The sequence below is a fragment of the Acinonyx jubatus genome, chromosome B4 (genome assembly GCF_027475565.1).
Source record: "Acinonyx jubatus isolate Ajub_Pintada_27869175 chromosome B4, VMU_Ajub_asm_v1.0, whole genome shotgun sequence".
NCBI classification, from domain to species: Eukaryota; Metazoa; Chordata; class Mammalia; order Carnivora; family Felidae; genus Acinonyx; species Acinonyx jubatus.
The window spans coordinates 76,899,428-76,926,496 of NC_069387.1; the positions used below are offsets into that span (position 1 = coordinate 76,899,428).

General features: G+C 55.5%; 2 protein-coding genes and 2 long non-coding RNA genes across 8 annotated transcripts in view; 2 read left to right on the forward strand and 2 right to left on the reverse strand.

Moving 5' to 3' along the window:
• The window catches only part of ACVR1B (activin A receptor type 1B), a 34,969-nt gene extending 31,761 nt beyond the window's left edge, over nt 1–3,208 (forward strand). For all 3 annotated transcript variants that reach the window (XM_027036206.2, XM_027036204.2, XM_053226275.1), the window contains one exon: nt 1–3,208. In XM_027036206.2, the coding sequence (XP_026892007.1) occupies nt 1–126 (126 nt within the window). In that variant the 3' untranslated portion in view covers nt 127–3,208.
• On the reverse strand, nt 1,661–13,192 carry LOC106969204 (uncharacterized). Of its 2 annotated transcripts, XR_008300252.1 has the most exons (4): nt 12,889–13,192; nt 5,720–5,923; nt 5,027–5,528; nt 1,661–3,761 (listed from the first exon to the last, which is right to left on the reverse strand). It is a non-coding gene; the product is annotated as an uncharacterized LOC106969204 (long non-coding RNA). The 2 variants fall into 2 exon arrangements; XR_001429301.3 differs by lacking the exon at nt 12,889–13,192 and having other exon boundaries at nt 5,720–7,253.
• On the forward strand, nt 11,916–19,678 carry TAMALIN (trafficking regulator and scaffold protein tamalin). 2 transcript variants are annotated; one of them, XM_053226278.1, is made up of 8 exons: nt 11,916–12,265; nt 14,393–14,442; nt 16,065–16,119; nt 16,224–16,326; nt 17,477–17,570; nt 17,675–17,741; nt 17,957–18,023; nt 18,465–19,678. In XM_053226278.1, the coding sequence occupies exons 1-8, from the start codon at nt 12,014–12,016 to the stop codon at nt 18,971–18,973; spliced, it is 1,197 nt and encodes a 398-aa protein (XP_053082253.1). In that variant the 5' UTR covers nt 11,916–12,013; the 3' UTR covers nt 18,974–19,678. The 2 variants fall into 2 exon arrangements, with proteins under 2 accessions (XP_053082253.1, XP_053082254.1); XM_053226279.1 differs by lacking the exons at nt 11,916–12,265; nt 14,393–14,442 and adding an exon at nt 15,811–15,941.
• LOC106986445 (uncharacterized) overlaps nt 15,913–27,069 on the reverse strand; it is a 15,760-nt gene continuing 4,603 nt past the window's right edge. The window contains exons 3-6 of the long non-coding RNA XR_008300250.1: nt 26,589–26,695; nt 24,170–24,254; nt 22,902–23,194; nt 15,913–17,962 (exon numbers count right to left, since the gene is read on the reverse strand). This is a non-coding gene — a long non-coding RNA (uncharacterized LOC106986445). The remainder of the gene's footprint in view (nt 17,963–22,901; nt 23,195–24,169; nt 24,255–26,588; nt 26,696–27,069) is intronic.

Here is a 27,069-nt window from a genome sequence, read left to right on the forward strand (position 1 = left end):
GCACTGCGGGTCATGGGGAAGATGATGCGAGAGTGCTGGTACGCCAACGGCGCGGCCCGCCTGACTGCCCTGCGCATTAAGAAGACCCTCTCACAGCTCAGCGTGCAGGAAGACGTGAAGATCTAAGCCTCTCCCTCCCCACACGCAGCCCTGGCAGCGGGAACTACACACAGCTGCCGCGTTGAGCGTACGACGGAGGCCTACCTCTCGTTTCTGCCCAGCCCTCGGTGGCCAGGAGCCCTGGTCCCAAAGAGGGACAGAGCCCGGGAGACTCCCTCACTCCCATGTTGGGTTTGAGACACAGACACCTTTTATATTTACCTCCTAACGGCACGGAGACTCTGAGAGCGGATGGTGTGGAGAACTCGATGCCACAACTCGAACTGGCTGTAGTGGGAAGTCCCGCAAAACCCGGTGCGTCTGGCGGATAGCCAGGGTGGCGACGGGCCCCCCCCCCCCCCCCCCCGAGAGGACCCCGGGGGAGCCGCGTGTCGCCATTGCTGAACAGCACCGACAGTGTCCTCCAGGGACCAGCTCCGCCGAGGCGGGCGGCGCTCTGCGGTGGCCCAGAGGAGCCACGAGTACAGCCCCTGACACGGGCAGCTCTGGGCCCTGGGCTCCCCTCCTGTCTCACGCAGGCCTCCGGAGGGACCGCCGGTGGAGGCGGGGCCTGCCGCCTGTCTGTCCAGCCGTGTGTGCATGTGCCGAGGTGCGTCCCCTGTTGTGCCTGGTCCGTGCCACGCCCTTACACGTGTGTGTGTATGTGTGTGTCTGTAGGTGCGCACTTACCTGCTTGAGCTTTCTGTGCATGTGCAGGTCGGGGGTGTGGTTGTCATGCCGTCTCTGCGTGCTGGTGCCTCTGTTTGGTAGTGAGCAGCGTCTAGTCTCCCTGGTGCCCTTCCCGAAGGTCTCTCTCCTGGCCCCTTCCCCCCAGAACCCCCACGCCACGGTGGGACCCCCTTCCCAGCAGGCTGCTCCGCCTGCCCATGTGTCGGCACCTCCATTTCAGACCGTGGAACCAAAGCTGGCCCGGTTGTCCGTGGCAGGTGGGGGAGATTTTGGGGTCCAAATGTGAGGCAGGGACAGGCGGGGGTGGGCAGGGAAAGAATCTCGGTGGAAGTCTCGGGTGTTGTGGTCAGCGGCAACCGTGGGAAATGAGCCAGCCCAAGGGCATCATCCTCAACAGCATCAAGAAGGGCCAAGGGACTTGAGGCCCTGATCCTGGGACTCACATTGGAATGTCACATCTGTCTTTCATATCCCAGATTCTGGAAACAGCAGTGTATATTTTTGGTGGTGATGGGTTTAGGGTGGGGAAGGGGAAGGGGGGGCAAGCAGTGGCGGGGGAGTCGGGGTGGGAGGGAGGCATCTGCATGGGTCTTTTACTGGATTATCTGATCGCGGTGGAGGGGAGATGGGAGACACGTACCCACTTCAGGGGCCTGTGAAAGGGAAAAGCCCGAGCCAAACCTGTTATTTTAACCTGAGTATAGTATTTAATGATGTCTAGAAGCACGTTTATGGGTGGTGGTTTGGTCAGCGTATCTTAGGTATATAATAACTTTGAAGCCATAACTTTTAACTGGAGTAGTTTGTTTTTCTTTTCTTTTCTTTTCTTTTCTTTTCTTTTCTTTTCTTTTTTCTTTTTCCTTTTCTCTTCTTTTCTTTTTTCTTTTTTTTAATTTTATTGGAAGGGTCTGAATTTTAACTTTTTTTAATATTGTTAAGTTTTTATAAAAGGAAAACCATCTCTATGTGATGATTACCTCTTTGTTTTTAAAGAAATTGCTACAAAACAACCACAAAAAAAAAAAAATGCTCCAATCAAGCGCACATAGCTCAGTCACACTGGAAATGTTTGTCCTTGCACCTGAGCCTGTTCCCACCGAGCAGCGAGAGTCCCTCCCTCTTTGCCCTGGAGGTTAGTCTCTCTTGCACTGTGCCCCCCACCCCTCAATTCTGTGAGTGGTTTTTGCTTCAGGGCCCTGGCCTTTTGTGCATTGTCCAGCCGGTTGCACCTTCTCCTCCAGGCATTTACTCAACAGATGTTTGCTGCGTACCTGTTGTGTGTCAGGCACTGTGCTGGGCACTTGGAATACGTATGTGAGCAAGACAGGCTTGGGTCCTACTCTTGGAACACTGAAGAAGTTGCCGATTCAAGTTAGTGGGTGCCTGTTTCAAGACCAGAAGTTTGTACCGTTGGTTCTGAGAGCCTTTTGAGCCTGGAATGATTGCTCTTAGAAAAGACCACCAAGGACCAGGATCCCTCCATACCCCCAAAGAGCCCTGCAGTGGGCAGTGAGACCCTAAATTACTGCATTCATTCTGAGCCCCCTTCCTGCCCCCAGGGGAGGCATATGATGTCTGCAGCCTGAGAGCATGCCTGCCTCCAGCCCAGTGATTCTCTGCCAAAGCTTGTGGAGGAGGGGCACGCCTCTCCCTGCTTACACGGGTCTCCCAGATGCTCCCGGTCTTCCTATTTATTTTCCTGATGTGTTGCTTCTTCCCTTGCGTTAAAGGAGATCTTCGCCTCACCCTTTGGGCCAGTTTGCTGGCTACTGACTAATTTCCCTTGAATACCAATGGTGTCATTAGGGGGACCTTCTTTCCCCAGCCCTGCTGACCCCCCACCTACCTGCTCTGCAGCAGACCCAGGCAGGGTGTGGGTAGTAATGGAACTTAGACTCCTGTGCCCCGGTCACAACCAGCCTCTGGGATCTGCCAACACTCCTCGACCCAGGGACTCCCAAGCCTCTAGCCCTCTCCCCAGGGGGACCTCCTGGCCTCACCACACCTCGGGGAAGACTGAGCAGTTTTTTGGGAAGCTCCCACCCCTGTCCCCATCGCTCTTAACACCAAGGGTTAGGAGTTAGAGAGTTGGGGAGAAACTAAAGCCTAAAGCCGTGGTGTTTGGCCCCTGGGGCTAACTAACCCTGATCCGTAGGGCTACCTACACCTCTGGATTCTGGATTCACAGACCAAGTCAAAGCCCGTTCTTACGTCGCCATCAAGGCCCCCGAACGGCATTCTCGGTACTTCTGTTTGTTTTTGTACATTTTATTAGAAAGGACTGTAAAATAGCCACTTAGACACTTTACCTCTTCAGTATGCAAATGTAAATAAGTTGTAATATAGGAAATCTTTTGTTTTAATATAAGAATGAGCCTGTCCAATTTCTGCTGTACATTATTAAAGTTTTATTCACAGAGCTTTTTGGTGCCCTGTGTCTTCCATGTGTGTAGACTGACCGCCCAGTTCTTGTCAGGGGAGCGGGGAAGGGAGCAGACGCGTGCTGAGGTGGCCTTGCTGCCTTCCTCGTTGGCCGGAATGACGACAGCATGTCGAAGCAGGTCGCATCAGAAGAGGAGCCAGTCTGAGTGCAGGGTCTCCCCTCCCTGAAACACCGGGAGCGGCCTGGCCTGGAGTGTGCAGGGCAGGGGGGTGGAGGGTGGGGTGGCGCAAACCACACACGTTTTCTTGGGCTTTGTCTGTGTCTGCCTTTGTCTTTCAGCATTTTTTTCTCTGTACAAAAGAGGATCTCGATCCTGGTGTGTCAGCAGCCACCTAGCCTTGAAGGCTGCCTAAGAGCCCTGCTCAGATTGTGCTTCTCCCCTTGTAGATTGGAGAATAAATGCGAATCTCGGGGGACTCGGGTGATTTGAGGTGGGAGTCTTCCCGTGCTTCGTCGTCTTTTCAGTGTGTGGGTGGCGGGGCAGATCTTTCCTCCTCTCGGCGGCCGCGGGAACCCAGGATAGCGAGTCCTAGAGGCGCAGAAGCTCGAGTTTAGCCGGGACCCTAGAGGCCGCCTAGTCCCTCGGCATCGGCATCGGGCACTGGACTCCCCTGCAGCATCCTCCCCGTGCTGGCAGGCCCACGCCTTCACCCGCAGGCCATCTGCTCAGTAGCAGGCCCCTCCTCTGTGGAACCGGAAGCCTCCAGGTGACTTCTCCTCAGGTGGTTGAGAGCGGTCCCTTTCTCTTCCATATAAGGTCCCTTCAGTTAACATTAGTTAGCATTATTGAAAACTTACTGTGTGGCTAAGCAATGAACCCAGAGTTGATCTGTGTATATTAACTGCTCCAATCCTCAAACAGCATTATTATCCTGTCTTCACAGATTAGGAACGGAGGAGGGTCGGAAAGTTGATAAATTGTCAGTGTAGCTCACAGGGTGGAAAAGACCTTGGGTCCAGGGTGTCTCATCCCAGGCTGCAGCCCCTAAGCCGTCTGCACCTTCCCGCCTGCACGGTCCCATGTCCCTCCCCCCCCCCCTCCCCCCGGGCCAGCTGCTCCCCACTGAACCCAGCTAGAGCCTGGGGCCAGGAGGGCACACGACATTCCATCCAGGCAGTAACTGAAAGCACAGGCTGGGATACGAATCCCAGACTGTGCCTGACTCCTGCGGGTCACATCCGAGGACCCCAGGACTGCATCTCATGGGCTGAGGAAAGCCCAGCCGCCTTGTCCTTCAGCCCATGTATGGGAAGTTGGTATTTTGAACTCAAGTGCAAGACCTTCTATGTTTACCCTGTTAAATTTATCAGAGAGTGTGCTCGTTGCTCCCAGCCTGTCAGTATTTAAAAATTCTGACTGTTGGGGCACCTGGCTGGCTCAGTCGGTAGAGCATGTGACTCCTGGGGTTACAAGGTCGAGCTCCGCACTGAGTGTAGAGATTACTTAAAATCTAGGGGCACCTGGGTGGCTCAGTCAGTTAAGCGTCCGACTCTTGATTTCGGCTCAGGTCACAATCTCAGTTCGTGGGTTCAAGTCCTGTGTCGGGCTCTGCACTGACAGTGTGGAGCCTGCTTGGGCTTTCTCTCTCTCTCTCTCTCTCTCTCTCTCTCTCTCTGTCTCTCTCTCTCCCCCTCCCCCCCTCTCTGCCTCTCACTGCCCCTCCCCACCTCTCTCTCTCAATAAATAAATAAATTTAATAATAAATAATCTAAAAAACATTCTGACGGTTATCCACAGTTTTCCATTGTTCTCTCATCTGAGACTGTCGGGCTGGAGAAAATCAAGTAACTCACCTCTAAGAAGTTGGCTTGAAGTTTGGCACATAGCCCAATAACCCGGATCAGCTGCTAATTAAATTGTCCTTGTGCCCTAGCCATAATTCATTTATGGACAAAGATAGCTGCAGAAATCCAGGTGTCTCTGAAGTGACAAGGTATTGTGGCTGTTGAAGCTCTCTGTTGAAAAAGATGTGGTGGCTCGTAGTGAATCTCAACCCCGTTAAAAAGCCATCCTGTGACGGATCAGTCATCTTGCCAGGCGTGGATCGAAAATCCACCAGGCTATGGATTGCAGCTTCACCTGCACCATTCTGAACATCAGAAGGGCAACTTTGCTGGTACCTCTTTGTGTGCCTTGAAGGTTACCGACACTGTTTCACCTTTGCAAGGCCCCTGTGACACAGGAGACCTGAATTCTTTGGAATAATGTCTCACTTGGGGTTTTTTTCACAACTCTTAAATTTTTGTCCCTGGCAGGTCGTGTCTTCTGAGGTTTACAGTCTGGAGAACGTGCTTGCTAAATAGGACCAAAACAGAATGAAGGGTAAAGTAGAATTGAGGAGGCACTCAGGAACTTAGGAGGGATGCATAATGAAGGTGGCCTGAAGGGGGGAGGCTTTGGGTCAAGCCTGGAGTGGTGTACTGGGGTTCTCCCGAGGAGCAGAACCAATAGGGTGGACGGATGGAGGGATCGTTCAAGGAATTGACTCACTTGACTGTGGAGGCTGGCAAGTTTCAAATCAAGCCGACAGCTAGAGATGCAGGGAAGAGTTGATGGTGCAGTCTTGAGTCCAAAGGCAGTCTGGAGGCAGAATTCCTTCTTCCTCAGAGAACTGCAGGGTTTTTTAGGGCCTTCAACTGATTGGATGAGGCCCATCTGTGTTACCGAGGGTAATCTGCTTTCCTCAGAATCTGCTGATTGAAATGTTAATCACATCTAAAACATACCCTCATAGCAACATCTAGACGTGTTTACTCAAACAGCACCATGAGCCGGAAGTCGTTGAGCATCCCCTGGTCCGACAGGATGGGACTTCAGGAATATGGCAGAGAGCCGTGGGTCCCTCTAGGAATGCTCCTTGGGAACCAAGGATGGGTGCTAATGGGGTGGGAAGGTTTAAGGAACAATTGGATGGCCTAGGCTCTCTTTAATTTGTTGAGCAACCCTAAAAGTATAAAGCAGGCAGAATGCAGTCTGTGGCCTTGCCCTTCAAGACAGAGAGAGGGTTTGTACAGAGAGGACAATAAGGCAGATTCTGGCAAGTCCCGTTATAGAATTATACGTAACGTATCATGGAAGCCTACACCAGGTGCCTGGGGAAAGAAAGGAGGCACCCCTGCCCTCCAGGGGCTCCCAAACTAGCAGAACGGACTGGCATGTAGATAACCACAATGGGGTGAAGTACATGCTAGGATAGGGGCAGATACAGGACGTCCTGCGAGCATAGGACTGCCAGTGGGTTGGGGTCAAGGGAGGTGACATCTCTATTTTGTTGTAGGCGTTGGCCTGCTGGCAGAGGAGAGGAGGAGAGGGTTTTAATCAAAACGTGTGTCACCCTTCAAGAACCACAGATGTCCTCAGCTAAGGCTAGAGGCAAGGCCAGAGCCGCAATGAGGGAGTCCGTTGGGGCTGTCACGTGCTGAGGAAATAAGACTTCATCCTGGGGGCCACCAGTGCCATCACTTGTCCTGTGACAGCTGCCTCAGCCTGTGCAAATCAGCACTTTTTCCTCTTGAGTCTGGACTTGATCTCCAAATTGTCCTCTATAGCATGAGTATGTGGAGCCGCCCTTAAGTTAAAACCTCTGTGGGGTTCCTGATTCGCGATGGAGGGAATAGGCCATTGGTGGGTTTTAGCAGGGGCGGGGCGGGGAGGCGGGGGAAGAGATCCTGTTTGTGTTCGGGATGATCACAGTGCAGACTGTGGGAGGCAACCGCTGTGGTGGTGGCGCAGGGACAGCTGGAGGGCAGGGAGAGACCATGGGAGAACGCACAAATTTGGGGCATGATCACATGTGAACAGGCAGGGAAAGAGGGGAGCCAGCTTCAGTTTGGAGTCGATGGGAGAACCATAGTTGGGTGCACAACCCTGTCTCCTGGGGAGGGAACCAGGGACGAGCCACCAGAGCAACTGTGTTTGCCAAGAGGGCGGAGGACTGGGGTATCTGGGGCCCTAAGAACTGTTGTGCGTGTGTTTTTTTCTTCCCTTAAAAAAAAAATTTTTTTTAATGTTTATTTTTGAGAGCATGCCCGTGCGCGCTGTTGCGGGTGGGGCAGAGAGAGAGGGAGACACAGAATCGGAAGCAGGCTCCAGGCTCTGAGCTGTCAGCACAGAGCCGGATGCGGGGCTCGCACCCATGAGCTGTGAGATCATGACCTGAGCCGAGTCCGACGCTCAACCCGCTGAGCCACCCAGGCTCCCCAAGAACAGTTGTTTTCTGTTTCTCACTGTACGTGCTCTGAAACGAGCAAGGCAGGTAAAATAACACGTGCCCTGTGTCCTAGGAGTAAGTAGCACATGGGTGCTGTGAGGCAGGCTGGGGGGCTAACCCTCCCTTCTTCTATCTCTCCTGTTTACATAGCTGGGGACACCCCGTCCTCCCCACCCAAGAGGCAAGGTGGTCCCAGGCCTCTGGGCCACACTAGGCCCAGAGGCCACCCGTCTCCAACATAAACAAACTACCATATCTGCTTCGCCCTTACTCCCAGACCCCCTAGAATCGGCTCTTTGGGCTGTGCCAGATCCTGCTGCCAGGCTCCCCTGGGCCCCAGTGCCACACACAGACACTATCCAGTGGAAACTGTTGGGCAATAGGCGCCATTAGGAAAAACAACCACTCCCTGCCCAGTCAGCTGCCCACCGGCTGTCTGTGCCTCCCTCTGTGTCATGCAACTGGGGGCCCAGCCCCTCATTCCTGACCAGAGCGCCAGCTGAGTCCCAGGCCCTCTCTCTCCCAGTTCCCCAGCTTAGGAGCAGCAGCAGTACCCAGAGGGGAATCCCAGCACGCTATTTATTATTCATTCTCCCCGTTCTGGAAGCAAACGATGATGCTGGAGCGGACATCGAGCTAGACTGCAGAGCGGCCTGAGCTGCCGGAGCTCTCGCCCTAAGTGCCCCGGCTTCCTGATGGCACCCTAGAGCTCGAGCACACGGAGCACGACGGTGGGGACAAGAGTCGGCTCTCCCCACTTCCTCCACCGGGCACTGTTGACTGTTAGGTATCCAGGCCGGGGCTCGTCCCAAAGGGGAGGGGTCTTCCGCAGACCTTGTCCATTAGGCGAGCCCACGCCGCAGCGAGCCCTATCCCAAGAGCTAAGAGCCAGGGCAACTGGAGCGAACGGAGGAAAAGCTGGGGAGCTCTTCTCAAACACAGACTGGCTCGGGATGAGCCACAGATTGAGTGCAGATGTCTGAGGGGCCAGAGTCATGGGGCTTTTGCAAGGAGGCCTCCCAGAGAGAGGTGTCCCAGCAGGCAGGCAGCGTGTGCAGCAGGCTCCTCCCCACCCTCCCCTCCACCCCCGAGGTTTAAGGAGCCGCGGAAGATAGGATGGGGGGAGCAGATGCCATGCAAGAGCTTAGGAGGAAGTCGCGGAGGGTGGGAAAAGGCAAAGCGCCAGCGACCTCACGTGTCTGGCGTGTGGAGACTCTTGCACAGAGGAGGCCCCTCCAGCTGTCCGCCCTCTCCTTGTTGAACTTCACCTGCAGCCCGGCAGCCCTGGTGGAGATCAAAAACGCAACTTCCTAACTGGGCCAGCGGTGAGACTCCGGAACTCTGTGGCCGAAGGGGAGCTTGGCATCTCAGTGGGACACGGACCCTCTTGCGCAGGAGAGGAGATGTGGGGGATTCCCTAAACCCCACTCAGATCCTGAGTGGAGCCAGGCACTAGCCAGACAGCCCTTCGCTCTGGTTTGAAGATTTTCCACCCAGAGACCCACGGCCAGCAGAGGGCATCACCACCCCATAGTGTGGCATCCTGGGCCCCCCATCCCCTCCCTGGAGGTACTGAGGAGATTGGGAGAAGGAAGCAGGCACACACACATATCTCTGAACTCTCTGAATTCTCAGGGGAGCAACTAGCAGCTGAATTAAATAGTCTCTGGAGGCCGGAGACCTTGGGTCTAGTGGGTACTAGGGCCTGTCCTGCCTCCATCCTTACCCCCCCACGGGTCTCAGTTTGCCTCCTGTGTTCAATGAGTGCTTGGACCACGTCGTATCGTTGCCAGGCCACAGGGCAGGCCCTTCTTTTCCAGCTCTTGGATTCCAGGACTGGAAGAAATCATGCCACGTGCCTCCCAGAAATTGCATTTCCTGGGCCCACACTTACTCTTTGGTTCTCTGGAGCTCTGCCTGGAAGAGGGGGAAACCTGAAGGACGAATGTCTATTTTTTTTTTTTTAATGTTTATTTATTTCGAGAGAGAGACCACACATGCCAGCAGGTGGAGGGGCAGAGAGGTGGGAGGAGAAAGAGAATCCCAAGCAGCCGCTGCGCTGACGGCACAGAGCCTGACACGCGGCTCAATCACATGAACTGTGAGATCGTGACCTGAGCTGAAATCAAGAGCTGGACGCTTAACCAACGGAGCCACGCAGGCGCCCCTGAAGGAGGAATGTGTCAACAGGGCTGTTAGACGCGGGTGCCGTGACACCCGTGGTGTTCACTTGTCCAGCTTTCAGGCAAGGAGGTGTCCTTTAGGTCATCCCTGGGATAGGTAAGGTGGTGGTCCTTCGCACAAGGGATCCTACAGGGTGCCCTTTTGCTGGTCTCTTCAGGGATACGCACAGGAGTGAAGAGAAAAGAAACCAAACCACTGCCTCCCCTGCCTTTGCTCTCCTCCCCATCCCCATCCCCACCCCCACCCCCACCCCCACCCCAGATGCCGTCTGTCAGGAGCAGGCAGCAGACGGTCCAGGGGTCCATCTGTGCTGATGCTTCACAATAGAGTCCCATGTTTCCCCACCAACACCCCCTCGGCCCCTCAGCCGATGGCCACTTGGTGGTGCCCAGGGGGAGGTGGCAGGAGGGAGACGAAGGGACTCAGCTCTTGGCTCCCAGCAGCCCCCAGTCTACCCTCTGCCCCCCACCCAACAAGCATCCTGCCATCTGGACTTGTGTAATTACTGAGGGGTGGCACAGACCGCTCCCACCCATAGCTCCTGCAGGAGCTGGGGCCCCAGGGATGGGGGGCTGAGGGAAAGACAGAGTCAAGGAGACAAGGAAGGACAGCGACTGAGACAGACCAGGGCACCGAGACAGGAGACAGCCTTTCCTTCCTGTCGGATGTGGCCACTTGCCTCTCTGGACCGTTCATGCCACCCGTCTAACACAGCGCATGTATATATAACCAGACCATAGACTCTGTAGCCCCAGTGCCCAGCCGGTACCCGGCATGGATCAGGGCATAAATGTAGGGGGAAGGAGAAACTGAAGAAGACAGCATCACATAGGGGTTAGGATGGCAGGCTCCGGTGCCGGGCTGCCTGGCTTTGAGCCTCCGTTCTGGCACTCAGTGGCCTAGAGCACGTTATTTAACCTCCCTGGGCCTCAGTTTCCTCATCCGTGAGGTACCGATTTCCTAGGGTTGTTACGAAGGCCAAATGAGTTAATACATGTATGTAACAGCACCCACAGAACGGTGTGCACGGCCCATGGTAAATGCTCAATAAATGTCAGCTGTAAAGGCATAACACAGATTTGGGAAGACTGGAGGAGAAGGGGACAGATGGGGACTGTACCTCCCCAGCCTCTGTTTAGTGGCCAATGGTGGGATGCGGAGGCCCCCAGCTTGTGATGCTGACGCCTTGTGGTGGCTAGCTGCTCTTTAGACGCCAAGACTGGCCTTCCACTTCCTCCTCTCACTTCTTATTTGGGCACCACTGACGACAGAGACTTCAGCTGGGCTGTTCCAGTCTCTCCCACTGCCTGGCATCCACGGTAACACAGGGCGGGGGTGGGGGGTGGGGGGGATGGTCCCGAAGACAGGGTCAGAGAATGGTTGAGCACATCCCCCAACCCTGAGCACCCACTCAGCTCAGGCACATTCCCCTCTCCATGAGTCAACACACAGTTAAGATCTTTCTGCTGGGAAAAGGGGTATCTGAGCTCCAACATCAGGAGCTGGGGGAAAGTTTATCTAGGAGGGACCACTCTCCAGACTCTCCCAGGGGACACGCCAGAACTACGCCCACGGGATCCCGGGTTTCCACCGCTTCCCTCTCCCCTTGACAGAGAAGGGGAGGCAGCCTTTCACCTCTTCTGGGGCAGCGGTGTAGAGGGGAGATCCCGGGCCCTCACTTCCTGGGGGGGTTCTGCACAGTCAGCTCAGGGTTATCTCTAACCTCCTTCAGGGATCTCACCCTTCCCCCTGTACATCCTTTTCCCCCTGCAAAGCGCAGCCACCACTCTTCCCTTGCCTAAAGCCTCCTGCAGATCCCTGGATCTCTTAGAATCTTTCCCTGAGCCTCCCAACCTCCTTACAGTGATCCCTTTCTGTACCCTCACCACCAGATCCTCCATGAATCTCCAAAGCCATCCATCTCTACATTTCAAATCTCGTGCACAAGCCCCTTCACAGATACACACACACACACACACACACACACACACACACACACACACTCATCCCCTCTTCAGGTATCCGGGAGACCCCTGGCCCCGCCCCAGGATGCCCTGCCCCACTCCTCCTTGGCTAGGTTTTCCCCTAGCGGGTATTCGGGTCAAGACTTTCCCCAGCCTGGCAGGGTGTCGGACGCTGTGGGCGGGGCTCCAGGGCAGCAGCCCCCCCCCTGGGGGCGGGGCCTGCCGCTCCAGGGGCGAGGCCACCCGAGGCCGCTCCCCGCCCGCCCCCCAGCCCGCCCCCCAGCCCGCCCCCCAGCCCGCCCAGCTCGCCGATCCTATAAAGGGAAGCGACCTGCCGCCCGCCCGGCTGGCGTCTCCGAGCCGCTGGTATTCCCGCCGCGCGGAGCGAGCGCCGCCACCGAGGGTCGCCGGTCGCCGGAGCCATGACCCTACGCCGACTCAGGAAGCTGCAGCAGAAGGAGGAGGCGGCGGCCGCCCCGGACCCCGCCGCCAGGGCTCCCGACTCGGAAGTCGCTCCCGCCGCTCCGGCCCCGACCCCGGCCTCCGGTCCCCGTGCTGCAGCCGCCAGCCCCGGAGCCCCCGGGGACGAGCTGTACGCGGCGCTGGAGGACTATCACCCGGCCGAGCTGTATCGCGCGCTCGCCGTGTCCGGGGGCACCCTGCCCCGCCGAAAGGTGCGTCCCCACCCCCCAATTCCCGTGCCCCCCCAGCTCTAGGTACCCTCCGGTGTCCCTCCCTGCCCCGAGACCTGCTCAGCCCCTCAACATCCCGCATCTATGCCCGCTGACCCCACAATATATTCCTCGGGAGCCACCGGGTCCCCCATTTTCCCCGCCCCCCCCCCCAGCCCGCTCTTCCCCACCGACACGTTTCAGAACCTGCTGTCCTTCGGCCAGTCTCCCGGGCCCCCTCCTCCGAAGGCGCAAGCCTCCCCGCGCCGCGGCCCCCGCCTCCACGCCGCCCCCAATCTCGGCGGCTCCCCACTCCCCACGCGCCGCCGTCGCGTCTCGCTCCTCTCCTTCCCGACTCCTCCCCAGAACCCCCTTCTCCTACTCGCTCCAGCTGCCCTCAACACCCCTGTGCCCCGCCCCTTACTCCCCCCCCCCCCGCCCCCCGCTCAGGTGTCTCTAGGCCCCCAGGCCCCCAGCCTGGGCTTCTCCATTTGGAACGTGAAGGCCTAGAGCTGGGGTCCCGCCGCTCTCCCGGACGAGTTGAGGGTCCGAGAGCCCCGGGGGGGGGGGGGGGAGAGGCGGGTGGACGACAAAGTGTGTAGCGCCGCGGACTCCCGAGAGCTCACCCTTCGGAGGGGACGCTCGGATTGCTAGGCTCCGGGCCTGCCGCCTGGCCCTGCGTCGGAGGTGCGGGGCGCGAGGCTACCGCTCCGGGGACTTCGCTGGGACCGGACGCAGTGGGAGGGGTCGCAGGGCGCCCGCGGGGCAGGAAGGATGCGAGCCGCGCCCGCCCTCTGAGTCTCCCCCTCCGCGAGACTCTTCCTTTGGCCTGGGGGGACCTGAGCGCTCAGAAAGAGGGACAGAAGACCCAGGTTAAGGGGGGGGGGGTGGCCTTCCCCGCTCAGTTCCCCCCTCCCCTGGCCCTTGGCTTCCCCCCACCACACACAATGAACAGCTTGTTGAGAATTTGCATTTTATGAAAATCGGGTTGAAAGACAAAGGGGTCTCTCTATGCTGCCCAGTCCTTCCACCCTGGCCCATTTGGGAACTCCCCTCACCCCTGAGGCTGGTCTTTGGTTCTGGAGAAAAGAGGGCTCACTTCACTTCCTAGCCTTGGAGCAGCCTGGGGGGAGGGTTAACTAGGGCACAGACCAGGAAGGCCCTGGGCTGTTGAGGGCACACAGGACAAGGGCTGGCCTGGGATGGCTTCTCCCAAAGACCAATAATTTAGGGAGGGAGAGAGACTAGTTTCTCAAGGGCCCTAGGGAGGCAGGAACCCTCAGCTCTGACATTCCCTGTCACCACCCCCCCCACCCACCCCCAGCCAACCAAACAAAACCTCCTAATCTCTCTCCTAAGTATAGTGAGACTTAAGGACAAGTTTGAGATCTGTGTTTTTTGCTTTTGTCCCAGAGAGCAACAAAATATATGGCAATGTCGAGAGACACAGGTGGAGGTGGGTGTAGCTGGCCACCTACAGCTGGGATCCACAGTTGCTCCCTGAAACAGCCTTGGCCCCACTGTCCCCTGCCTTTCCATGTTCAGGCTGGGATTGCCTGCCCCTCCACGCTTGGGCCTCTGACCGCAGCTCCCCCAAGTTACTGTCTGTGGCTGAGACATTAGGAGGACATGCCCGACTGGCACGGGTCTCTGGAGTCCCTTGACAGGCAAGCCCAGGAGACCCCAGCCCTTCTTGGGGAACCTCTGGAAAGAGCCCCTGCCTCAGCTTGCCGGGTTTGGGAGGCCTGAGCCCTGCAGACGTACGCCCTGAGGACAGAGACTATTCTATCCAGATTAATGAGTCCCCCTTGCCTCCCAACCTGGGAGCTAGCACAGAACCATTAAAGTTCATGCATCTGGAAACTGGTAGGACTGTTGTGTCCCCACAGTCTCAGTTATGGGGTGGAGCCCTAGGGAGAACTGTGGAGTGATGCTGGAGTGGTACTGGGCAAACAGTTACACTGGCAGCAAAGCAGGTGTGGAACTGGGACCCGACAGGCAGGCAGCAGGAAGTGAGGTGCACGGTCCAGGGCTGGAGCCCAGGGGAGGGACCTTCCAGAATAGGATTCTCAGTACCTGCTCAAGAACAGTTCCCCTCTCACCTGCTCCTTCCTCTGTCTTCCCCCGCAGGGCTCAGGATTCCGCTGGAAGAATCTCAGCCAGAGTCCCGAACAGCAGAGGTAAGTCACCAGCACCCCCAGCCCCTGCCCTGGTCCAAAAGTGTGAGGTGCTGGGGTGGGGATGGGGGTGGGGGGGCAGCACGACACCGCTGTCAGCCCAGGGGGCGTCACTCTCCCACCCTTTCTGCACGGCTCCCTTGCTAGGAGTGAGGGGCAGGTGGGGGTGTGGGCTGTGCTAAGGGGGTGGCAGAGAAAGGAGGTAGGGACTTTTGAGTCATCAGGTGTTCCTCATGCCACCCGCAGTCCCTGCCAGTTAGCCCTCCCTGGGGAGATCTGGATCTGGGAGGTGGAGGAAGCAGAAGCCTTCGGGCTCCCCTGAGTTCTCCCAGCCCCAGCAAGCCCCGGGGGCCCAGACCACAGCCCAGCTGGGTCCAGCTGCTTGAGTCTGGCTGCCCTGCCTGCAGAAGTCCAGTCCTATGCTGGTCCCAGCCTGTGGCGGCCCTCTGAGGAAGCATCGGAGGTGAGGGGAAGAAGTAGGCCCTGACCTCGGGCCTCGTGCTGGCCCTGGCCCTGGCCCATGCAGACTTGGGCCTGGCTTCTAAAATAGATCAGCTGACTGCAGCCTGCCAGCCGGATTGGCCTGTTTGGCCCTTGAGCTAAGAGTTGTTTTTATATTTCTAAAGGGTTGTAAAAATAAAAACAGAACAATGTATGACAGAGGCCGAATGGAGCCCACAAAGAAAGCCCAAAATATTTACTCTCTGGCCCTTTACAGAAAAAGTTCGCCAACACTTGCAGAAAACCCCGAGAGCGCGCCGGGGTAACACAGCACTTGGGTCACCCTCTTCCCCGCCCCAGCTCACACAGAGGGGGGAAAGGCCTGCGTTTACAGTGGGGAGGAGTCAGGGCACGGAGTTGCTGTGCGGCATTTGAGGGGCATCTGGGTCAGGCTGGGCGCTGCGGGCCTGGGTCTCCAGGGCCTTTCAGCGGCCGAGACTTGAAGGGGCCTTTGGAGGCTGCTTTCACTCTGCCCCTGGCAGGGCGGGAAGGAAGGGGGTGGGGGTGGGCAGAGGAAACTCTGGGCTCCCCCAGCAGGCGGGGATCTGGAGGCGCTCCAGACCATTGTGTCCAGTGGGCAGGCCTTCAGTGCGGGAAGGGGCGGCCTCGAGGCTCCCCCCCCCCCGCCCCCCCCCCCCCCCAGCCTCACATCTGGTGGGCTGGCCCGTCGCAGCTGGGAGGAGCAGCTGTGGTCGAGCCTCGTGACTGGCCTCTGGGGGTGGGGCCAGCCCTCTCCCCAAGGCTGTGGAGCCGAGAGGCTCAGGGCTGGGGCCGAATGTGGGGCCTCGGCTAGTCGGCTAGTCTCTCGGGCTCACTAGAAAGCTGGAGGTGTGGCTGAAAAACTCGGGAAGCCCATTCCCTCCGGGGGCCAGCCATTTCCAGAGCCTGCCTCCACTGGAGGCGAGATTGAGTCTCCACGGCTCCGTGGGGCGGAGGTCAGAAGGGGATCGGGACGGGCATTCCGACAACCCGCGAGGAGAGTTGAATTGGCGCTGGAGACGGTGAGCCCTGCCTGGATGTTCTGGAGCAGACCTCCAGCGTCAGCGGAAGACCACGCTGTGGGACAGCCAAGCTCCTCTTAGTCCTGACAGTCTTGATGAGATGGCCCCTGTGTCCCTTTGCAGGAAAGTGCTGACTTTGGAGAAGGAGGAGAACCAGACCTTCGGCTTTGAGATCCAGGTGGGAGAAGCTGGGCACAGAGGGAGCGCAGGGTTGGAAGGCCACTCTGACAGATGGCCGGGCCCTGCCACACCCCTGGCTGATGGGCCCCTTGTCTGTTACAGACTTACGGCCTTCACCACCGGGAGGAGCAGCGGGTGGAGATGGTGACCTTTGTCTGCCGGGTTCATGACTCCAGCCCTGCCCAGCTGGCTGGGCTCACACCAGGTGAGGCCCGAGCCTGGGATACAGGGCCCTGGGGAGAGGGTAGGACCTTGCTCCCAAGCAGAGGGGGTGAGAAATTGCTTCTGAAACCCATTTCCTTTCCTCCTCCTGTTTTGAGAAGGCCAAGAAGAATGGATAGAGTGCGGGCTTGGGATCCAGGCAAACTTGCCATTGACTGTGTGACATGGAGCAGTCCCATCTGCGAAATGGGGGCACTAACATGCCTAGGGGTTCCCTAGGCACAGAGCCAGGACCTGGTAAATGGCAGATGTCGCTGCTGCTGTTTTGTCTCCTGGCCGTCTGGCGACCCAGCCCGTGCAGGAGCCGGGGAGGGGGAGACATTCCCTTAAATCTGCTCAGATACTGGACATCAGGGCCTCTCCTGTGCCGACCCGGCCCAACTCTGGGGTACCTGCGTGACGTCCTCTAACAAGGAAATGATGCCTCCACTGGGGGCCCTTGGGATTAGCCAAATCTAGAGTCCCCAGGCCCCAGGAAGGGGATTGAGAATGCAAGAGCTAAGCCCCCTTCTAGCACCACTTTCTTCCCTAAGCCCTCACCTCCTTGCCCACTTACCAGCAGCCCCCGGTAGCCAAGTGGTATGTTGCAACTTTGCAAAATAGTTTCATATTCACTCTCCCTCCTGATCCCTGAAGTAGCCACAGTAGGGATCACACGCCCTTTTTATAGACGGGAAATGGACCCGTAGAGAATGTGGCTTGCCCTGTCTGAAGTCAGAAGGTTCCGCAGCGGCACAGGGTGTCAGAAGCTGAGGCCTCTCATGCCTGCGGCCACTGTTAGCTCTCAGCGTGGTGCTGCTCACCCTGACCCCTTCCTGTCTCGGCTGGGTCTCATGATAGCCTGTGGGCCAGACAGAAACAACCAACTCTGGGGGCAGGCAACCCAGGGTTGCTGAGAGGGCTCAGCCTTTGGGGACAGTTTCCTGAGGGGGGAGTGGAGGTGTTGGGTCTATGAGGGCCCTATGCTGGGGTTGCTGGGCCAGGACAAGGTTTCCACACAGCCATCAGGAGTGGAAGGAGGCAATTCAGGAGCGTTCTGTGTATTACCCCTACCCTTCCTGGCTAGGGTAGGGGGCTGCAATCCTTCCATCCTGCCCCGTGGAACACAAGCTCACCCCCTCTCTGCCTGGCAGGGGACACCATCGCCAGCGTTAATGGCCTGAACGTGGAAGGTATCCGGCATCGAGAGATTGTTGACATCATTAAGGCGTCTGGCAATGTTCTCAGGTATGTCTGGACGCTGCCATCCTGAGGGCTCCTGAGCCCAGCTTCTCTCAGTGTGTCCGCACCCTATGGGCTCACTTAGCCTTTAATTCACTCTCCCTCCTCAGGCTGGAAACTCTGTATGGGACGTCAATCCGGAAGGCTGAATTGGAGGCACGTCTGCAGTACCTAAAGGTAGGGCAGCCCAGTTAACGTCCAGCCTCCACCCTCTTCTTCCAAGCTCCTGCCCCTCTGGCCCTCACTCTTTTTTTAGGGGCTCATTTACCTGTCCGAATATGCTTTTAACCTTCAGATTTCTTCTGTGCACTGCCTGATCCCTCCGTCTATACCCACCTCCTGCTTGTTTCTTGCTTAGCTCCTGACAGTGAGGCGGGGGGTGTCTCTTGCAGCAAACCCTGTATGAGAAGTGGGGAGAATACAGGTCCCTAATGGTCCAAGAGCAGCGGCTGGTGCACGGTGAGTAGATTGGGGGTGCAAAGGGTCCCTTTCACCCCTACTGATGTCCCTATGCATGCTCCCCCCTCAGCACTCGTGGGTTACTTCCCTCTCCAAAGTGAAGAAAAGTTTGTTGAGCTACTGCTATGGGTACAATATTGCCCTGGGCCGCTGCACACACATTTTTAGTTCCTTCTCCCAACAGCTTTCTGAAGGCGAGCGTTAGTATCTTCTCCATTTTACCCGTAGGAACAGCGAGGCTCCGTGAGCTCGTTTCAAATGCCTTCCGGGGCTCTTGTGTCACAGTGGTCCTCATAAGGACTCGAGTGTATAATTCCTGTTTTACAGAGGAGGGAAGCGGGGCTTAGGCCAGGGGCCACACGGATGCTCAGCAGGAAGGAGCTGAGGTCCCCTCTCCATGCCCTCTGACAACGCTTCCTCGTGTCTTTTCTGCCCCTGCAGGCCTGGTGGTGAAGGACCCGAGCATTTATGATACATTGGAGTCCGTGCGCTCCTGCCTGTACGGCGCGGGCCTGCTCCCGGGCTCGCTGCCCTTCGGCCCCCTGCTGGCCGCGCCCGGGGGTCCCCGCGGGGGCGCGCGGCGGGCTGGGCGCGACGCGGACGACGCCGTCTACCACACGTGCTTCTTCGGGGGCGCGGAGCCGCCCGCCCCGCCGCCGCCGCCCCCGCCCCCCACCCGCGCGCCGGGCCGGGGCCCCGCCGAGGCTCTGGCGTCCGCGCCCCGGGCCGCGCTGAGCCGCAGCGCCAGCGTGCGGTGCGCGGGCCCCGGGGGCGGCGGCGGCGGCGGCGGCGGCGGCGGGGCGCCGGGCGCGCTCTGGACTGAGGCCCGCGAGCAGGCCCTGTGCGGCCCCGGCCTGCGCAAAGCCAAGTACCGCAGCTTCCGCCGGCGGCTGCTCAAGTTCATCCCCGGACTCAATCGCTCCCTGGAGGAGGAGGAGAGCCAGCTGTAGGGGCGGGGCGGGCGGGGGAGGTATTTATTTATTTATTCGTTCCAGCCAGTGCAAAAAGGGGGCGGGGGGAAGGGGCGGGGGGCTGGGTCCGAGGGGACCCCAGGAGCCCAGCGCAGCAGCGGGAGAGGGTCCTTGCCAGCCCCAGCTGGCCTGCCGGTGCCTGGCTGCCTCTGCGGACCGCTGACCCCAGGCCCCAGTACCCTTTACTCCTCCTCCCCTAAACCACAGTGGGAGGCGGGGCAGGGAGAACCAGGCGAGCTTGGGTTGGGAGAGGTTTGGGGGCGTTCATCCTACATCTGGGTCAGTAGTGCCTTGTGGGGTGTCCAGGGAAACAACTCCCCTGGAGGGGAGGAACCCTGTCCCACGAAGCCCTCTCCTCAGCTTTACTTGCTCCTCACCCTTGGCCTGGGGCGGCAATGGCCGATGGCCGGTCGCTCGCCCACCCTCCACACACATACAGAGTTCCAGTTAACCGGCCAAAGGTGCTGGTCCCCCTCCTTCCCGGCCTTGACCCCTAAGGGCTTGGCCCCCTCCCAGGGGCCTATAACTAAGTTGGGTCCTGCCGGGCAGGGGTCCTGGGTTCTCTAACCCTTGGGGGACAGGAATGGGCATGTCCAGTTGGGTGGGGGCAGCACAGACTGTTCCAGCATTTTGCATATTGTTGCTTCTGAACCACAAACTGTATAAAATTGATGGTTTTTTGCATCTGTGTCAGCGTGGTGACTGCCTGGTGGGGGGCAGGATTGGGGTCCCGCATGCTCTGACTCCCTGCCCCCCAACACCTCCCCCAACACACACACACACACACACACACACACACACACACTATATTTTACATCTTATTTGCTTGGAGCCTGCAGCCAGGGAAACAGTCTGGTGGATTTTAACTTACATGTATGAACCTGAACTAGAGGCCCCACACCCTCTTCAGAACTTGGGCCTCTTGTTTAAATGTATCTGGAGCCTCCCTTCCCAAATACCCACAACAGGTGGTGCCCAAGGCTTGTCTAAAGTCCTTAACTATCCCTGTGCAAATAAATAACCGGTGCCTGGAACCCTCAGGGCCTGGGTCTCCCACAGAGACCTTAGCAACCAGCCACCCAACCTGTGACAGGCCTAACCAGGGACTATTCCATTGTTCTAGGACTCCTCACCGGTTCCCCAGCATTCCTACAAGAAGATTCTAACTCCTATGCTGGGTTCTCTGACCCTTGCCTGCCTCATTTTGTCTCCCTTCTCGCTTTCTGCTCTGGCTCCCTTGCTGTACCTGGTATGTTTCAGACCCCATCCACTGGAGGCCTCTGCATTCACTCTTCTAATCGGCCCCTTCAGTACTCCGCTCTGCCTCCCAAAGGCCTCCTCACCCAGTCCAAAATGCAGTCACACCTTCCACTGGCTTTTTCTGACATACTACTCCTGACCAGCCACAACTGTCTCGACTTTGGGGGATTTTGGTGTTTGCCTGGCTCCCCTCTCCATTACGACATACACTCCTTGTAGCAGAGCCCAGGGACCTTTCCTGTCTCCTCTGCTGCTTTATTTCATGCCTGATACTAGCTCATAGTAGATGCTAGCTCAAGAACTATAGCTCAAGAACTATAATGTGTGCTCACAGCAGAGGTGGACGCCACCTTTCTTTGAAGTGACCCAGGGCAAGTGACCTGTCTAGGGTCAGAGAGTAAGTAGCAGAGCTAGGCCTGAGACTTGAGGCTCCATGCCAGTGTTCCTCCCTGGCAGTAACCAGCACGCAAAGGGTGGCTTCAAGAGGTCTAAGTGGCACCCTCCCCCCGCCAGGCCACCTCCTACCCTCCCCCTCCTGCCCCACTGCACTTGAATGTGCCCCCTGCTTCCTCTCTTGCCCCTGGACCATCCCTTCACCTAGTATTAGGGTGATCTTTCCAAAAAGGAAATCGGATCACAACCCTCCTCACTTAAAATCCATCATGGCTTCCCCTGGAATAAAAGAATAAATTCCAAACTACTTCCTATGCTTATCCATAACATGTTGTCCCTCTGGGCAGACAAATTACAACAAGGCATCCCTTCCTCTGAGTTGACAGCAGCCACGCAGGTCCCAGAATTTGGCAACTGGGAGCCTTTGTGCAGTGCACAACCTCTGCAATTGTATTGGGATGCCTTGTAGGAGGCCCTCGGGGGTCAGGTCCCTATCTCTCTCTTCAAGCTCAAGTTGTTTCTCCTTCCATGTCACTTCTCATGCGTAAGCCACACTGTTCTTCCTAGTCCTAATCCTCAAATATGCCCAACTCTTTCCTGTCTCTGCCCTTTGCCTATGCTGTGCTCTCTGCCTGGACACTCTTCTTCACAAGACTGATTCCTCCATAGTGACTTCAGCTTAAACACTTCCTCAGCTTTCCCAGATCAGATCAGTAGTTCCCCTGTCCTCATTATTCTTTATCTTGAGCCCTCTAGTTATTTACTTATTTATTTAATTTTCTTTTCTTTACCACACTTAACTCCCCGTTGGTGATTACACTGACTTCCTTTGTATAGATCTTTTGCCTTCCTAAGGCAGGAAACTCAGCCCTGTTGACATTGTGCCTCCAGGGCCTAACACTGGTGTGGTACACAGCAGGTGCTCAATAAACAGGAATGCTTCCTTGGGGCCAGGCCAGCAGAGGGTTGACTGGCCACCTCCCCAGCTCTCAGCCCTGGGGTAGGGGTGGTGAGGAGGCCCCACCTCTGCTCCAGCTGATGCTGGCAACTGTGAGCCCCTCTCCTGCTGTCCCTTTGGGGCTGGGTATCAGCTCCAGCCAGGGTCCCTGCACCTGGCCGCGCTGCCCTCCCTCGTTCCGGGGAAGGGAAGACATTTGATTAAGCAAATGGAGCCTCCCTAAGCTCCCTGTTTGAGCAGCTGCTCTGCAGCCATGACAAACAGCAGCTCTTAGAGGCTCAGGTCTAAGGGAGGGGCCCTCTCATACCTTTGTTCCCAGAGCCTGGGACTGCCAGAAGACCAGCTGCCTGGGCAGAGCCTAGCACCTTACTGGGGGCGGGGTCTGCAGGGGCCTCCCCGGCTTTTGCCTCCTAGCAGGGACACCCAGCCTCTCTCTGACCAGCCTGTTCCTCCCCTCCTCCCCTGCGGCTAGTCTTGGGGGTGATGTCGGTACCCCTCACCCAGGCTGAAGGGGCTCCTGGAGGAGGCTGAGGGGGTGCCCAGAGCGGGGCTGGATCCCACCTCACAGATGATGGGATGACGGCACCAGCACAGCAGCCTCCTGCCGTGTAGGTGGGTGACAGGGAGTGACTAATGTACGAGCTGCGATGCTAAAAATTAACCCAGGGATCGTGTTTGGTGGAGGATGGGGGTGGATGGGAAGGGAGCAGGGACGGGGAATAGTGTGTGGTTGGTATTCCCCTGCCCTGCCTCCCCTCCTTCATCTCCCACCAGTCTTCTGGTCCTTTCGGTGCCTCGGGGGACTCTGTGGGAGCCCTTCCCCATCCCCAGGCCAGAAGAGCGGTCCCCAATAACCCCAGGGACAAGAGTGGACGCCAGCCCTGCAGATGGGAGTTCTGGTCTGAGGTCCCTGCAGAGCTCTCTGCGTCTGCCCCCATCTCCTCAGCATGGTGGCGGCGTGCCCCAGAGTCCCCTGGTTCTCCTCCCACTCTGCCCGGGGCCACCGCTCTGCTCAGAAGTGGGGGGATGGGGCAGGAGTAGCCAGTGCACAGAGACAAGGGAAGGTTTCCACTGGCGGGTGGAGTGGGGGGTGGCAGTGGAGGCAGGAGCTGTACCTGAAGGAAAGGATGAGGGACCCTATCCCAGAGCACCTCTACGTACTGGTACTGTACTGAACGCTTCCAGAGCCATCGGCCGCTTAGGCCTCACCGCATATCCGAGAGCCATTCGCCACTGTCCCTGTTTCACAGATGAAGAAACTAAGAAGTGGAGAGGTTAAGGGAACATAGGTGGTACCTGGAAGAGACAGCATTCCCTCATCTATGTTCGTCTGAAGGGCCCGGACTGGGCAGAGGGAAGGCGTCCCGAGGGAGTATGAGGACAGGATGTCAAGATGGTAAGGAACCAGGGAGCCTGGGTGGTTCAGTCGGTTAAGCGTCCAACGTCGGCTCAGGTCATGATCTCACGGTTCAATTCATGAGTTCAAGCCCTGCATCAGGCTTTCTGCTATCAGCACAGTGCTTGCTTCAGATCCTCTGTACCCCTCTCTCTGCTCCTTCCCCGCTCTCTCTCTCAAAAATAAGTAAACACTAAAAACAAACAAAAAAAAGATGGTAAGAAACCGGTTAGAGGAGCTAAACCTCTAAGGCTGTGCAACTCATGTGTGGGAAGGGAAAGTGGGAGCATGGAGGGTGGATGAAAGGGGGGACCTGAGGGAGCAGGGTCTGATATGTGCCAGACAGCAGAAGGAGATCAGGTCCAGAGGGATCAAGGCTCCATGGATGTGGGTGCTGTGCTGGAGTGAGGTGAGAACATTCCCATCAAAACATCGAGGGGCTCTTGACACTGGATTCTGGGGGCCACAAAAGGGGCTTGGGCTTGGAGAAGAGCTTTGTTGACACACATAAGAAAACTTATTAGGAGTAATCCATAAACACTCCCATTTTGCTCGGAGACAAAACCAGAGAACTTGAGCTGAATGGCGGCAGGATAAGAAGAGATAAGATAGTAGAAGGCACTCTCTGCTCACCAGTCAGTCAGTCACTCCTAAAATTGGGGAAGTGAGAGGCTGTGGGACTCCCCAAGGGTCAGGAGAAATGCCAGGCTGTCTAGTTGGGAGGCTGCTTGGCCCTGTAGTGACGGCGGGATGGGATGGCCTAGAGGAAGGAGGAATGGGCTGAGGGAAGTGAGAGAAAAGACCTTGAGGTTGAGAAGGCAGGGGACCAAGGAGGGCTCCTCCTTGCAATGAAATGGCCAGAGTAGAGGTGTGCCTGACCCCTGGTGGTGGCCTCAGAACACTGCATCTCTCTTGGCCCTGACCTTAACAGGCACCAGATCTGGCAGAAGGGGGGTGCCCCATCAGCCTAGTGCCCTGCCCCACACTCTCACAAAGCAGAGTCTCCTCTGAATCACACAACCCATCTGAAGCTCTCTGCCATCTGAATTTGCCCAGCACTGAGTATGCATTCAAACAACATCGACTGAAGGCACGTGTGTTCTGAATGAATGAATAATGCATTCGGAACTTATACATGATCAAACTGAATTTATTTCAACCAACATACCTTCTCTGCGTGGAACCCCACTTAGTCTGAAGGCTTAGAGACTGGGCTGGAGTGGGGGAAGTGGGGAGGAATCACATCTGCTAACCTGCAAGACACAGAATTTTTCCATAAGGGAGACCTCCTAAACTTCAGTGACTGTTTCGTTCCTGGAATTTATAGAACACACACATTTATGCAAAAAGTAAAAATTATGGAAAAGAAGGGGTGCTAATTAGTAACAAGAAGACACGTAAGAATAAATCTCATTGGAAAAGTAAATATATACTACAGGTAGTAGATTAATTATAAAGCTAGTGTGAAGGTTAAAAGACAACAGTAGTAACAATAACTATGATTACAATAATCAGGTAAGGGACACAAAGGTAAAAAGATGTAAAACGAGGCATCAAAAACAAAGTGTAGGTGGGGGGAGAGTAAACATTTTGAGCATTAGAATGGGATCCAGCTTAAGTTATCTCTTTAGAATGTTGTGATACGTAAGCCTCATGGTAACCACAAAGCAAAAAACTATAGTAAATACACAAAAAATAAAGAAAAGGGAACATAAGCATACCATAAAGAAAGTCATTAAACCACAAAGGATAAGATCAAGAGAAGAAGAAAGGAACAGAGAGGAATTACAAAAACAGCCAGAAAACAATTAACAAAATGGCAAGAAGCACATACCTATCCATAATGACTTTAAATGTAAATGGACTAAATTCTCCAATCAAAAGACATATAGTGGCTGAATGAATTAAGAAAAAAACAAGACCCATCTATATTCTGCCCACAAAAGACACACTTTATTTATTTATTTATTTTAAAATTTTTGAGAGAGAGCATGCATGTCCCTGCAAGTGGGGGAAGGGCACAGGGAGAGGGACGCTCAACTGACTGAGGCACCCAAGCACCCCAAGAGACATACTTTAAAAAAGTTTTTTAACGTTTATTTACTATTGAGAGAGAGACAGAGAGACAGAGCATGAGCAGGAGAGGGGCAGAGAGAGGGGGAGACACAGAATCTGAAGCAAGCTCCAGGCTCTGAGGTGTCAGCACAGAGCTGGATGTGGGGCTCGAACTCACAAACCACAAGATCATGACCTGAGCCAAAGTCGGTTGCCAAACCAACTGAGCCACCCAGGTGCCCCATCAAGAGACATACTTTAGATATAAGAACAACACAGGCTGAAAGTGAAGGAATGGAAAAAGATATTTCAGGCAAATGGAAACCAAAAGAAAGCTGGAGCAGCTATGCTTATATAAGACAAAATAGACTGTATTTTTTTATTAAAAATTTTTTAATGTTTTATTTATTTTTGAGAGAAAGAGAGAGATACAGAGTATGAGCAGGGGAGGGGCAGAGAGAGAGGGAGGCACAGAATCTGAAACAGACTCCTGGCTCTGAGCTGTCAGAGCCTGACACAGGGCTCGAACTTGTGCACTGCGAGATCATGACCTGAACCGAAGTCAGATGCTTAAATGACTGAGCCACCCAGGCGCCCAAAATAGACTTTAAAACAAAGACTGTAATAAGACATAAAGAAGGCTGTTACACCATGATAAAGGCATCAGTCCAACAAGAGGATGTAACAATTGTAAATATTAACGCACCCAACACAGAAGCACCTAAATGTATAAAGCAAATATTAATAGACCTAAAGGGAGAAATTGACAGCAATATAATAATAGTAGGGTTTTTTTTTTTCTTTAACGTTTATTTATTTTTGAGACAGAGAGAGACAGAGCATGAACAGGGGAGGGGCAGAGAGAGAGGGAGACACAGAATCTGAAACAGGCTCCAGGCTCTGAGCTGTCAGCACAGAGCCCGACGCGGGGCTCGAACTCATGGACCGCGAGATCATGACCTGAGCCGAAGTCAGACGCCCAACCAACCGAGCCACCCAGGCGCCCCTAGTAGGGGTTTTAATACCTCATTTACATCAATGGGTAGATAATCCAGATATAAAATCAATAAGGAAACAATGGCCTTAAATGATACGTTAGACCAGATGAACTTAATGGATATTTACAGAACATTCCACCCAAAAGCAACAGAATACACATCGTCTCAAACGCACAAGGAACATTCTCTAGGACAGATATGTTAGACCACAAAACAAATCTTAATAAGTTGAAGAGAACTAAAATCATATCAAGCGTCTTTTGTGACCATGATGGTATGAAATTAAAAATTAATTACATGAAGAAAGCTTAAAGATTCACAGCTATGTGGAGATCAAACAACATGCTACTGAACAACCAGCGGGCCAAAGAAAAAGTCAAAGGAGAAATAGGGGTGCCTGACTGGCTCAGTTGGAAGAGCGTGCAACTCTTGATCTTGGGGTTGTGGGTTTGAGCCCCACGTTGGGTCCAGAGATTACTAAATAAATAAATAAATAAACTTGAAAAAGGAGAAATACAAAAAAAAAAAAAATACCTCGAGGGGCAGCTGGCTGGCTCCTTTGGTAGAGCTTGTGACTCTTGATCTCAGGGTCATGCGTTCAAGCCTCACGCTGGGTGTGGAGCTTACTTAACAAAAAATACCTAGAGACAAATGAAAATGGAAATAGAATATACCAAAATTTATGGGATGCAGCCAAAGCAATTCTAAGAGGGAAGTTCATAGTGATAAATGCCTACCTCAAGAAACAAGAAAAGCCTCAAATAAATAACCTACCTTGATACCTCAAGGACCTTAAAAAAGAACAAATGAAGCCCAAATTTAGTAAAGAAAGGAAATAACAAAGACTAGAGAAGAAATAAAGGAAATAGAGACAAAAAACCCCATAGAAAAGATCAAGAGCTGGTTCTTTGAAAAGATAATATTGACAGGCGCCCGGGGGGTTCAGTTCCTTAAGTCTCTGACTTTGGCTCAGGTCATGATTTCATGGTTCGTGGGTCTGAGCCCGACACTGGGC